A 13,928-nucleotide genomic window follows, 5' to 3' on the forward strand; every position below is an offset into this window, starting at 1 on the left:
CCTCTTTTTCCTGCTCTCGCTTTCCGGGTTGGGAGTTTGGTGCGTTCAGAAAAGTGCCTGCAACAGCGCGGGGTTCCCCAGGTGGGGCTGGTCCGGGCTCTTTCTCTCTCCTCCTTCTCTGTCTGGCTTTCTTCCTTAGTGGCCACATCCAGGGCGCTTCAGTCCCCCTCCCACGCTTCCTCCTCTTTCTCCCGCCCCATCCCCACTTCGGGGAGAGAAAGCCGGGCTTTTTCCTGTCTCCCGGCCGCCTCGGGCTCTCCCCGGGCCCGCCGTGCGGCAGTGCTGCGCCCCACTCCTCTCCCCCTCCTCTCCTCTCCTCTCCCCTCCCATCCCCTCCCTCCTCCCGGGGCCGCTCCCGCCTCCGGGGGCCGCTCCCGCACATGAGCGCCGCGCGGGGCTTCCCCTCCGCCGAGGCGGCGGCGGCGGCAGCTCCCCCCCGGCCCCGAAGCGTGTAGCCCGGCCGCCCACCCGCTCCGATTCATTTGTTGTTGTTGTGCTGTTCTCCCTCCTTCCCTCCCTCTCATCTCTCTGAACTTTTGTCACCGCGGCCGCTGCGCGGATGAAGACTTTTCGTGCCGGGGACGCCTAGCTTCTCCCGCTGCCGTGCCCGGCGCTGCACCCCCTGCCCCGGCCGCGATGCCGTTCCCGCTGCGGACCCTGGAGCCGCTGAAGCTGTGCAGGTTGGAGGAGGCCGGCGGGGATGGCGCGGAGCGGGGCGGCCCGGCGCCGGGAGACCCCGCCGGGGCGGCGGAGGGGGGCGGCGGGCGCCGCCGCGGCGCGGTGCCGCTCTTCGGGACGCTGGAGCAGGTCAGCTCGTACGCGCTGGTGTCGCTGCTGATGCAGCTCTCCGACCTCTCTCGCTGTGCTGGCGACATCTTCGGCGGGATCCTCAGCGAGGCGGACTCCCTCTGCCACCGCAACGCCCGGCTCCAGCGCCGCCTCGGCGCCCTGGAGGAGCTGCTCGCCCGCCTCGACCACCGCAAAGTCAAGATCCGTGAGTACCACCCTTCCCTGGCGCTGCGAGCTCGGCCGGGACGGTGGCGGGTCGGCTCGCGGAGCGGGAGGACTGGCCGGAGGGCGCCCGCCCGGTGGCGGAACGGTTGGTGCGGTAGGCTGGGATTTAGTTAGTTATTTATTTAAAAAAGAAGTGAAAGAGGGGAAACTTGAGCGTCCCCGTCTCGCTTTTTCCGTGCTCAGGTGGCGGCGGCCGCTCCCGGTCCCACCGCGGCTCCTCCCGGGTCCCCCGGGCTGCAGCGCGGCGCTGCTTATCCCCCGCCCGGTGACCTGGCCCTGGGCTCCGTCCCGGCGGCTCTGGCGCTGGATGTCGCCCGCCCTGGCGGGAGGGGCGGTGTCAGCGTGCGGAGCCGGTGACTGCGGGTGTTTTCCCAGCGCTTCTGCCTGGCGGAACCCTGACTCGCTCGGGAGAACGTGTCCGCAGGGCGGGCTGGCCGGGGGAGGGGGGCCGCCAGCACTGCCAGCGCCGGGAGGTGATAGCGTGCTGATCCCGGGGGAGTTTGTTTGTGTGTTTATGCCGGGTTTGTGCTAAACTTGGGATCAGCGGAGCTTCCGACAGGTCAGCCCACATGCCTGATTAATTCTTTTGTGTGTGCATGGGAAGACCTCAGTAAATAGAAACTTGGATGTACTTTGCAGCTGATTTTGCGTCTCTCGGTTCTCCCAGGCTTCTGTTCTTTGTGTAGCACTGATCCCAAACTTGTATTTTCAACTTCATAGAAAGTACAAGCAGCAAAATCTAGGTTCAGCCTCAGACTCCTAAGTAGTGGCAGCATAGGGAGGTGGATTTAAAGTTTCTTTTATAGCCTGCAAAGTGCCCTCAGAAGTGATTAATTGTACACCTACACAGAGTTATTGGAAGAGTGTTTGTATTTTTCTGAGCTTGACCCAACTTTGGAGAAAGTAAGAATCGTATGTGGTACACAGGGTTTTGTTTTGCATGGCCAAGCTCCCAACAGGCAATGTGAAAGATGGCTTACAACATCAGTTTAGCTTTCTCAATGTGCTAGAAACATTCAGGAGCCCAAGGAACTGTGTTGCAACTTTTGTGGCAGCTGTATAAGGTGTAAGCCCCAGTCTACATAGGGTTGCTGCTCAGAGACCACCAATAGTTTTCTTTTGAATGGAAGTAGAAAGCTTACTTTGCATATGAGCAAAACTGATAAGGAATGCCTTTCACAGATAAGATTCAAAGTGTATAAACCCTGTATGGGTTTCATTGTGGAATTATTCCTTATGGTATACTGAAGTATACGGTTTCTTCAAAGGAAGACACCTTCATCATCCTTACCAAATCTTATGGTTTGGCTCAAGTTTTGTGTGAGGCTCAAGTTTTGTGATAACCAGTTTTACTTTTTTGGTGCTTTGTAATTGTGTGACAAATTTAAGAAGCATTTCTTCCTCAACAGGACGGGTATTCCCTTTTCTGCCAATATAGTTATGTTCGTTTAGCATGGCATGGTGCAGTCAGACTTGAAATGAGAACATGTTATTACTAGGCATACCTGCAGTACGGTGATATATCATGTTAATGTCCTGATAGAAAGTGGTATTTATTTATCTCAATATAAAGAGGGTGCTAATGATTACCATACACATATGCAATGCATTTAAAGGGAAGGGTGAAATAAGGCTAGTGCTGCGCTGTGCAAACATTGAAATTCTACATGTATCAGACTCTTAGTTATTGTATCCTCTCTTAGTCATCATTTTGCACAAATTATATATTTGCTACTTTTTGTTGTTGTTGTTACAACTCAGTTCTTTGGGCTAAGCCTGTTATTGCTTTTAATTTGATGATCTTTGTTCTTGTCATTGTAATGCCCAAAACTGGACGCGGTTCTTCTGTTTGGCTTTCTCTGTTTGATTTTAAATTCTTTGCTAAGTGGCACCTCTGCTGTCAATTCAGTTTTACTTCTTGAAAGCTGCATTGCTGCTCCTAATATTTACTTTTCAAAGGGCTTATCTGTTGAAGTCGAAGAGAAATAATGATTATTTCTTCCTAATATATTTTTTAGGGTTTTTTTTTGTTTTGGTTTGGTTTTTTGACTTTTTTGTTTGTTTGTGAAGGAAGGTTATTTTATTTGCCTATCAGTTGCGAGGAATTCATGTATAAGCTAAGCATTTTGACCTGAAGTTGCACATAAAGCCATGACAATTCTCTTCTTATGTACTTTCTAGATATTGTAATCTGGCCAAGGAGATCAGGTAGGATGATCAGTTGTAGTTGGAATCATGAATATCTCTACAATGCAAGCTGTCAAGGCTTGTCTGCAAGTTTAACGCTGTTTCTGACGTTAAAGAGAAATATATGCAAAACAAAGAGAATGGTTTAATAATTCTGTCTTTTTTTGGGAGCAATGACAAGGGGCATTTTTCCTTCCCATTTTTGAAGATACGGAAGCCTCATGGAGAAAGATGTTTGCTGGTGCAGGACTATAAGAACAATGAGGATTGTCAACAAATTTAATTGCTTTCCCATTTACTAGATTGTTACTAATCGTAAACCTTGTGGGGCAGATATTGTAAACTACTGTGCCTCTTGTGGTGCACATGTACATACACAGGTGCAGCATGACAGATGATTTAAGTATTTTACTGTGGCTTTCAGGAGGAGGGGATGGGACATTGTACACCTGCTTTTCAAATCGAGGGTAACTTCTACTTGAATAAATGGCTTTTGTTCTCTTTGTGGGGCCCTGACAATAATTTCCTCTTGGAACTGAGGGTCCCAGAGTGATTTTTGTGATCCCAGCATCATGTTGTATGGGAAGGATCAGAAAAGGACTAGCAAACTTCAAATCTGGGTCACAACCACTTCTTGAGAAGTAGCTGCAGACTGGCAGCTGGTAGAAGATATGCTATGTATGTCCATGGTGCTTGGGAAAAGTACATACTTTGAAATTTTGGGGGTTTCTTATTTTTGTACTATCATAATTTTGTTTCAAAGTAAAGTTTCCATGCAGTACCCTTCAGATAACAGGGGTCCATTAGTATTTGTTCATCTCCGAGCATGGACAGGGCTGTGAGGGAGGGAAAGCAGGCACAACAAAGCTCTTTGTCTTCGGTTAGTCATTCTCTGCATTTGTTCACTGTGTTTGCTTGTCTGTCTGTACAGTGTGTCCTTGCGTGTGTGTAGGATCCATATGCTCCTAGATATAGATATTAGAGTATTAATAGGTAAATGTGTCTCAAATTATTTCTGCTGATTCTTTTCTGTTATGTACTCCTTGGTATCCTGAAGTGAATGCATTAGTTCAAGGACATCCATTCATTGCTCCACACAGAAGGAACTTTGTGATGTGGCAAACTGGTTAAGGATGTGCTGTGTTGCAGTAGGTGCTACACCTTTGCAACCCTTACTAGGGGTTAATGTCCCCATCTGTCAAGAGTGGCTGTAATTCTGCCATGCCATTCAACTGGGAGGCCTGCTTTCTGAGGATTTTGTATTGGCATGCCACATGTTCTCCGAGAGTTTTAGTTCCACATCCACTTCAGGATATTGAAGGTAGCTTTCAGATGTATGCAGTCTTGGTGATGGTTGATTTTTCTGGGAGATCACCACTGACTCTGCTCTCTCTGGTTTGGCTATCTTAAACTTTTTGTCTAGGGTGATAGAGAAGCTTCTCTTTATGCCCCCCAACTGAGAAACTTGTGCTTGACTCTATTTCAATACAAGTATATTTTTAAGGTGAATTAGTAAAATGCTTTCCTGATATGTATTTATTTGAACTTTGCATGATGAACAGGGTGTTGTGCCATAAGAAGGGACATCAAAATATGATGAGACATGTCCCCGTGGGCTGATGAGTGGTTTATAACTCCTGGTGGTGGGAGGCACTAATGGCTCAAGATGGTTTATAAAATTCAAGTGTACTATACAGTATCCCTTAGTTCAGCTGAGTTCAACTCAGTGTCTAGAGAATTAATTAGATTTAATACTTTTTTCATCAGGTTTTCATTAAGCTTATGTGTGTTGCTATTTTGCATGATGTTTTGTCATATATTTCCAGCATCCAGCTGCTGTAATATGTTTTGCACCACGGGACTTGCCTAACAGCTTTTCATTTTCTAGCAGTGTGCATCAGTAGCTGTGACCTAGCATTAGGTGATGCAGTTTTTCATCACTTTCAGTCCTTAAACGTCAGGATGGGTGAGGACAAGCACCTCTTTGAAGTGATCAGAGCTCATCAAAAGGCATATGATGGCAGCAGAGAAGTCTTGCATGAATTACAAGGCCAGCTCTTGTGAGGAAGGATGTTTTTTTCCGTTAATATTTGTCTTCTACCATCTGCCAATATTTATACAAAAATTAATACTGCTGTTCTTTTCTGTGGATCCTAATGATTCGACAGTCTGAAATGCTGTCCCTTCCATCTTCTATGCTATTTATTTTAAAGTCTTTCTGAAGAGATGTTTTGAGAGAGATGTTAGGAGGTTAACCTAATGACAACTTCTGGTTCAGTTTCTCCAGTAGTAGGATGGGGTTTGGCCAGTTGTACCTCCTGTTCTAACAAGAAGAAACAGATTCTGTGGGAGGGAGGAAATGATACCTCCTAATTAGTGTTGTTGTTTAAAATCCTTCGGTGTTTGGTTTTAAAGGCACAGCATAATCATTTGATTTTGATGCAGAACGTGTATACATATGTATGGGTTTGTTTTTGTTTTTTTTTTTTCTCCAAGTTTAAGCACATTAATGCAAGAGAGCTTGGGGGGGTGGGGACTATGGCTTTCAATTTGTCTGCATGATGGAAGGCCAATCCAGTTTACACTTCATCTCCTGCTATTTTGTTTAGTAAGTATTTTCCACTCTTTGTGTGCAAGGCAGTACTGGGGCACATTTCCTGCTTTAGCCGAACAGGAAGCTTTATTCAGCTTATTCCTAGGGAAACCCCTCCTCCATCCCTAGCCACCAAAAGTGAGCATTATTCGAGACAGTATCAGCAGTAAGCAGGAGATGAAGGGGCTGGCTGACTTTGTATAGTTTCTGGTGTAAGGTCAGAGAATACAAGATGTTCATCATCCTGCAACAACAAGGACAAACCTTCTTTAGAAAAAGGTTTAGAAAAAAAAAAGCCAGACAACACCTCCCCTTCCCCCTAAAAGAAAACCAACCACATCACAGCAAAAATCCCCAAACCAACCACCAAAACCATGGTGTGCGGTTGAGAAAGCTTTGGTAAGAAAAGACAGGCTCTCAGGTGAAGAATTCTGTTCTAGCAATATTTGGGAGCTACAGTTCATCTGTGATACTCTGCAGATGCTTAAGATGACTCCACTGTGGTACTTCTCTCTGTTGCCATGTAATACAAAGATTCAACAGCAAAGTTCAGCCATGTTAAACAGTTAATTCCTAAGTTCTCCTTGGGAAAAAAAAAAGAAGGAATTTTCTCTTTTACTCTGTTGTAATTATTCAGTTTGCTGCTCAGAAGCAATATAACTCTTGTTTTATTTAGCTAGTGCAAGACTAATTATCTGTGGAAATTCAACCTGATCCAAAGGAGATTTTGTTTGAAATAAGCAGGAAGAAAGTCTGAGTTAGAAAAAGATTTCCCATGGGGATGGTGGGCCAAGTCGTTGTCCTGCTGAGTGGCAAAGCTCCAGCTGAATTCAGTTTGATGAGGGTTTGGCTTGCTGTTTTGAAAACAGTTGACACTCTTTGGCTGAAATGTAGAGCTGCTTTGTACATTGCTCAGAACCTATTATACACCACCTATGAACGTTTATTTCCGTAGATCTTATGATTGGCTTGATCATTCAGGAAAACAGTGTTTAGGAGAGGTAGTTAATGAATTAAACATACTTGTATTTGGTTGTTTTCAATTAGGGTCTATTTTGAAGGTTGCTAGATATTTTAGGATACACTAAAACGTCCTCAGAAGTTTCTTTTCCTATTAGTATTGGCACAGTCTCAGCTTGGTTGAGTGTGAGCTAGTAACCTTGGTCTTGTGGGCTTCTCTCCTAAAGCTGCTAATACGAATCTCCTGCAGAAGAGGCTTTTTTTTTTTTGGATGAACCTATTAACAAACAAAAAAGAACACAGTGGAAAGCCACTGAAATTCCTCAAAACCTCTGTCCTGGAATTTAAACCAGCCTCTAATCAGTGGAAAGTCAGATGAGGCTTTCAAGGGGGATGGGGAGCAGATTATCCCACATGTTGTTAATGATTCCTGCATCTTCCATTGAAGTGTTTGGTGCTGGCTGCCATCAGCCACGGGATACTGTGCTTAATGTTGCCCAGGCCAGATTCACTATGGTAATTCCTGGCCCTTTTCCATGTTTCTAGGTGAAGGAGTGGCAATTCCCCTTTCCTCGTGTTTCTTTTTTTCCCCTTCATGCTCAAATAAATGATACAATAAATGAAGGCATGTGCTTTTGTTCCTGTTATCAGAAGCGCTAGTGCAGCACAAACAGAAAGGGAGATTGAGAAGTAGAAGGAATTAAAAAATGCACATTGAAAGCTTGGCAATTATGCAAAGCCCCAGTTTCTTTTGTAGTCCTAAACTAGCTATCAGCAGGCGAGATCAAAGCTGTCCACCCTAACAGTTAACAAGATCAATTAAAGATGCTAATTAAATGTTGTTCTTGGCTGAGGTTGGATAGGAAACCTGCTGGTTGGATGGCAGTCTCAGAAAGCCTGGATGACACGCCACTTAAGAGACTAGAAAAAATATCTTGCTACCTGTGGGTTTAGCACAGATTAATGTGGGTGGACTTTGCAAGTTGTTTGTGCTTATATCCTACCATGTTTTAGTTGGGCAGGGCTGCTTCTGGCTTTAGGCTGTTGTGGTTTTTTTTCTCTTCGTCATTTTTGAATTATGGTGGTTAAGTTAGGATTTATTTATTTATTTATTGGCCTCTTGTCCTTTAATCAGCATTGTGCATATGAGATTTTATTGCCCTTTAAGAAGTAGGAGTAGTTAGAATATAAATGTTTAAGGTCCTACTGAATGTGATTGAGCTTAGGGTGCTATGCAATCTGGAGGCAGGGTAGTTACTCCTTCAGAGAGAGGCAGCGCCAAGTAATTGCCTTGTCATAACTCCTCTTGGTAATTTCCTTGTTGAAGACACTGGACTACACAGTTTTTAGGTTAAGACCCGATTAATTTTTTTAATTTCTTTCTTCTTGTTTTCCTCATTTTCTTTAGACTTTCCACCCTACATGTTCTCTGAGCTGCCTCTCCATCTTCAGCCCCGTCTGTTCTGAGGTCTTACAGTTTTAGCGTCTTCTCTGCACCTCACCACCCATGTTGTGCCTGTTAAAATTGGCCTTGAGCATCTCCCCTTCCTCAAATACAACACTCTGCAGGCCTGATAGTTGGTTGGGTTAGTGGGGAAGAAGGTGAAGGGATGGGTGGCGGAGACAGGGAAGGGTGAAATTTGATGGAGCTTCTGGCTTTCTCATGATATCCCCTCTCACCCCTCCGTTTCATACCCCTTGGTGTTAGCCCCTGTGAAAGGCCTTCCTGGCTGGGATTGTGGCACAGTGGATAGCACCACAATTAGTTTTAATCCTGTTCGAGTATGTCCCTTTCTTTATTTTTATTGCTTCCTTTCCAAACATGTCTATTGCTCTGCTATAGGAGTATAAATCAAGAGCAAAACCATTTACACCATTACAATGGTGGAAGTGAGAGTATCAAGGTATTACTTGACATAAAAAAAACCCTCAAAAGAATTAACTTTAATATGTATCTGTGGCTGAGTTCTTATAACTTTTGAACTTATAGAGCATTCTATTGTTTCGGTAGATTTAATTTCCCTAATCTACAGGCAATCAGCAGTTCTGTTTTAATGTGAAATCTTGATAAGAAGTATATCTGTTAAGTTGATTGATTGGACATTCCTTTTACTGTAATCAGGCTGTAGCCTAGCTAAGCAAATTTTGATTATTCTAAGGTTGTAATTTTTTAATTAACTTAGCTCCTACTTTTCAGAGATTAGGACTATAACAGATGCCTCCTGAAGTATATTGGAACTATGGATGCTATCTGAAGAACTGAGTCACTTTTTTTTTCTAATGTTAATAAATGTTAATCTTAATCATAATGGAAAAATGATAGAGATTTTGAGCATATTGAGTAATAGTGACAATGGTGGAAGTTGTAAAATTTTTTAAGTTTTTTTTTTTTCTGGTTGAATGGCCAAATGGAAAATGAAAACAAGAGGTTTCTACACTATGCTTTATATGGTAATGGGTTGTACTTGAATGCTCTTCTTTCTCCTTGTTCCTCCCAATCTTTTTTCCTTTTAGTATCAAAATACTGTCTACAGATGAGCTCTCATTAGCTTTTAAGGGATGGGGTAAATATTGCTGCTCACTGGCTTACATACATACTTCTGTGTCTGGTTGTTACACTGGTAAGGTTTGTCAAAATCTTGGGTTGGAGTAAGAAAGCAAGCCCGGTCTTTCTCCTTGCAAATGGATATCTGTCTTTTATTTTCTACTTTAGCAAGTTTTGACTTTTGGCAATAGATAGAGTTGGCTTACAGGAAGATCAGCAGGACTTGAGATGACTGCTCTGTGGGTTATCTCTAGTGGCACCTTTTGTTCCTGTTGTATGGGAGGGAAGAGCTCCAAAGCAAGTGGTGTTGGCTTTCCCTTCCTATTCAGTATCTTGTTGATGGTGAGAACTGAATCTACTTGTGAGGCTTGAGAAACCAAGTGATGTTTAGCTAATGCAGTACCTTTAAATGTTAAAAAAAAACCCTCAAAATGTTGTTAGCCTTAGAGGTTGTTGTTATGTCCTTAGAACTGCTTAAAACAATTTGAATTAGAAAAAAAGAACCCTTCTACCAGAAAATGGAAACAAGCTCTTACAAAACTTTTTGTTAACTGTGGTGTTTGATTTTAAATTTAGAAGCAAAGCTAGATTGATTATACAGCAAGATCCACTGCCCATTATTCTGGACATGAGGCAAATGAAATCCTTTCTATTCAAATTTTGATTTTTTTTTTTCCTCCCTCCAGTATATGTACTAGACACTGAAAAAATATTTCTTTGCAGAAGTCCAAGAATCCAAGAATTTCTGGAGATAGTCACTCTGTAGGATTGAAGATACATGTCAATGTGTATATGAACAATAATGCAGTTAAGTATATGGTTATAGTCTCCTTTATACTATTTTGATTTGTAGCATTGGAAACACAGAAACTCTATTATGTGAACTTTAATATTTTAAATGTGAGAAAGAAATAGGTTTTTTCTACATTTGTCATGAGGAAGAAAGAGAATGAAAATACAGTAATGTTCATAATATGTCTTGGTGTGTTAGTTTAGACGCAGTTTTCTAAAACTTGTTTGTTGAGCTATTTTCTTGCTCTGTTAAAATAAAGACAGGTAGTTACTGTGTGGTTCCTCCTGCTAGCTTTATTTTAACAGCTTGTGTATGTGATAGAAGATTGAGTATTTTGAGGTATAAGGATACTTATCATAAAAAGTCATTCTGCATGGCTGAATACATGCTGTAGGCAATGGGTATGGGAGGAAATGGGTGATAATGGGGTTAGAACTGAAGGGTTTTGTACCAGTTGTGTTCCGGACCTTGATGGAAAACAAGATATGGGAAACTGGTATAGCAACTGATCTCCACAGGGCCAACACCCTTCTCTGTATCTCTGGCTGCTGCCCTCGCAGTGGAGAGCGTGTGCAGTCCTGTTGGGCAGGCTGGGACAGCCTGAGCTCTGCAGGGAGCAGTCCCATGGAGAGGGGGGGCCCTGACCCCGTTGGGCTGCAGCTGGGCTCAGCCCCAGTTGTGCAACATGTGCTGAAGTGGCTCTGCCTCAGTGCTTCCCGAAATCCTGGGAAGCATCACGTAGCATTTATCTCGTCGTGGGGAGGCAAGCATGATCGTGACAGGGGTGGTTTCAGTGTAAATAATTATTGCAGTTGATTTTGAAATTACAGTTGCAGTTATATAACAATTATGAAATAAATGGAATTGTAATCTATAATCATGATCTTTACCTTCAGGAAAGATAGGAAAGCTGGAGAAAACAAGGTGAGTGTGAGCAGTTGTCTTGTCCTGCCTTGTCTTGGTCAGCGGTAAGACAGGGCTGCCCTTCAACAAATCTCTGGCATGGAGAGGAGGGAGCTGTGCTCACTTATCCTGAATGAAGGTTAAACTACAGTGTTGGCCTGCTTGTGATAGCAAATTTCCTTAAAACATTAGAAAGCACTTACACAGCACAGCCATAATATAGATTTAACTGTGAGTTATAAGACTCTTTGCCCCGAGACAGTCTAGTCTTAACACATACAAATGAACCCAGAAGATGGTAATTTAGTTAAGTGTGGTTTAAAAATGTCTGTTTTGAAGAACCAGAAGTTTCACAACAGTTATGGGCTTTCTTGAGGTCTAGAGGAAAAGCAGATAATTAGAAATCCATGGAGTGTTTGCCTGAGGTGAAGAATAGCACAAAAACATAGAGCTCCTGGTGCTTTTTAGTTTGTCATGTTACAAAAGTCTCTGTCTGTATCTGTTACAGAGACATCGTGTCTACTTGATGGTTATGAAGACCGAAACCATCTGCAATGCTTATTATCTTGCCTGCTCCCACTCATTGCTGAGTTTGGATTGAATTCTGTAATTTGTGATGTGCCCCGTGAAAAGCGTGGTATGTAGCACAGGAGGGAGTGCTCTTTGAGGCGTGTTGTTTTGACCCCGTTGCTCTAACTGAGCATGTTTTCCCCTCCCACCCCTTTTCCCAGCATACAAAATACAGTAGCTTTTTCCTTACAAACCATTTTGTTACTGTTAGTAACCTTGCTGGCAAATTGTGAAACTTACTGCAGTCTGGAAATGGCTACGGCTTGTAAAAAGTTGGATGAAGAGTGGGTAATTTAGCGTTGTACATAGAGATAATGTGCTGCAGGTTAAGTGATTTAAATGCATTGTCTAGTGTGACTGGTAGAAAAATGAATTAGGTCATGATAGACAAAAGCTTGTCTTCATTTGAGCTCCTGTCAGCTTGGCATGTTTGTGCTCTGTTGGCTTTATCACTAGTTACATCTATGCACATATGGTATTTCTAAATTAGATTATTATTAGTGGCTGATAAAAATAAAATATGAATAAACTTAATCCTGCCAACAAATGAAAGCGTGGGTGTATTTCTACTAGAAGTTTGAGCTAATCAGGGAGAATCCCAGGATATCTCAGCTTTTAACAGAAATAACCAATACAGAAAAGAACTGATTGACAAAAGGCAGATACCACCAAATAGCAAGCTCGGGTATGAACTCTGTAGGTGAACACTGAAGTGAGCAGAGCCTTTCTCATCACTCAGCCTAAAAATTCTGCATGATCATGGTTAGCAGTAGAGCACAACCTCCATTTACAGGGTGCTATGAGAGATACTTGAACTGTGTGATGTGTGCTGCAGTACCTTTTTTTGATTTCTCTCCCCACCCTGATGGTTGTTGTTGAAGCTTAGACAGTGAGTTTGAATGGAATGAAACGTTCAAGAAAAAGTTCTTGAGGCTGCTTGAGCAGCTACCAAAGGTCATGTATTGAGAACTTTGCAACTGAAAGGGTAAACCTTATAATGTTCCCATGGGCCCATTTCTTGAGCTTGTCCAGGTCCCCCTGGATGGCATCCCGTCCCTCGGGTGTGTCAACTGCACCACTCAGCTTGGTGTCATCTGCAAACATGCTGAGGGTGCACTCAATCTCTTCATCTGTGTCATTGATGAAGACATTAAACAGAACTAGTCCAATACAGACTCCTGAGGAACACCACTTGGTGTCCTTCTGGACAGAGCTATTGATCACTACCCTCTGGCTGTGACCACTTAATCCAACCCCCTACTCAGAATAGGCTGAGTGTGAGCCAGGTGCTGAGGGTTGTGTGCGGCTGGGTTTTGACTATCTCCAAGGATGGAGCATCCACAGCCCTCATTAGTAAAAATGGTTTTCCGTGTGTTTAAATTGAGTTTCTTGTATTCCAGTTTGTGCTCAGTGCCTCTTGTCAAAGCATTATAACCATGAACACTACTACACTCTTTTTACTGGAAGGCTGTCCAAGAGGAATGCTAATTGGACCAAAGATGGACCACCTGATCAAGAATGCTGGGGTATTCTGTGGCCTTAGGTAAATGTCTTAGCACATTTATCTGAAAAAGGATGGGTAAGGGAAGGTGTTAGTTAATTAAGTAATAAAGCTGGCAGCCAAAAATAATATTATAAAAATTACAATTAATATTTTATAGTATTTATTTTTATTTATAATCATTTATTTGAGGACTTCTGAACTTGCAGTGCTTCTTTGGAAGCGCTTTAATACTGTCAATAAAAATACCTATTGCTTCTGTTGAAAGGCAAGGTAATAAACTTAATCTCAGGAAGATGGAAACTATCTCCAGTGGAGATAGTGGAAACCACTTCCATTGTCTCACCTTATGGATACTGTTGGCAATGTCTCTTAGGGAGTGAAAGCATTCACTGTTTGCAGGAGGAGTCCTGAACAACCCTTCCGCACGCTCAAGAATTTCAGCAGCGGCTTCTTTTTGAAATTCTGACAAAGGTCCTTGGCTAAGATTTTGGAAACTGTCTAGGATCTAGGTTACATATCCACAGTACCCTATTTTTTGCTTGTTGATGGGAGCTTTATTAAGCAGGATAGAAAACATACCATATAGTTCTGTTCTTCATCTTGCTTGAGGCAAGTAAGCAAACTCCAATGAGAATTACAGGAAATACCTTTTTTGATCATCCACCCCAGCAGTTGATCAAATAAAGCAGTTCCTCAGTAGCCTGAGTTGCTGCTAATTAAACACATTTTCCTATCCTGCCCCTAAGTAAGCAATCTTTTAGGCTGCCTTAATTGCCAGGACTGTCCAAGCGTGACAGTGCTTTAAATGAAACTTGTGATTTAAGGGCTAAATAAAAGCTACTGGAGAGAAATAATTTTA

At 43.0% G+C, this 13,928-nt stretch overlaps 1 protein-coding gene across 5 annotated transcripts in view; it reads left to right on the forward strand.

Annotated features, from left to right (window-relative positions):
• The first annotated feature begins 419 nt into the window (after positions 1 to 419).
• NHSL1 (NHS like 1) overlaps positions 420 to 13,928 on the forward strand; it is a 182,424-nt gene continuing 168,915 nt past the window's right edge. For all 5 annotated transcript variants that reach the window (XM_027721046.2, XM_027721055.2, XM_027721061.2 and 2 more), the window contains exon 1: positions 420 to 994. In XM_027721046.2, coding sequence (XP_027576847.1) covers positions 637 to 994 — 358 coding nt within the window. In that variant the 5' untranslated portion in view covers positions 420 to 636. The remainder of the gene's footprint in view (positions 995 to 13,928) is intronic.

Source organism: Pipra filicauda, unplaced genomic scaffold (assembly GCF_003945595.2).
Source record: "Pipra filicauda isolate LSUMZ 115617 unplaced genomic scaffold, ASM394559v2 scaffold376_size704792_pilon, whole genome shotgun sequence".
Taxonomy (NCBI): Eukaryota; Metazoa; Chordata; class Aves; order Passeriformes; family Pipridae; genus Pipra; species Pipra filicauda.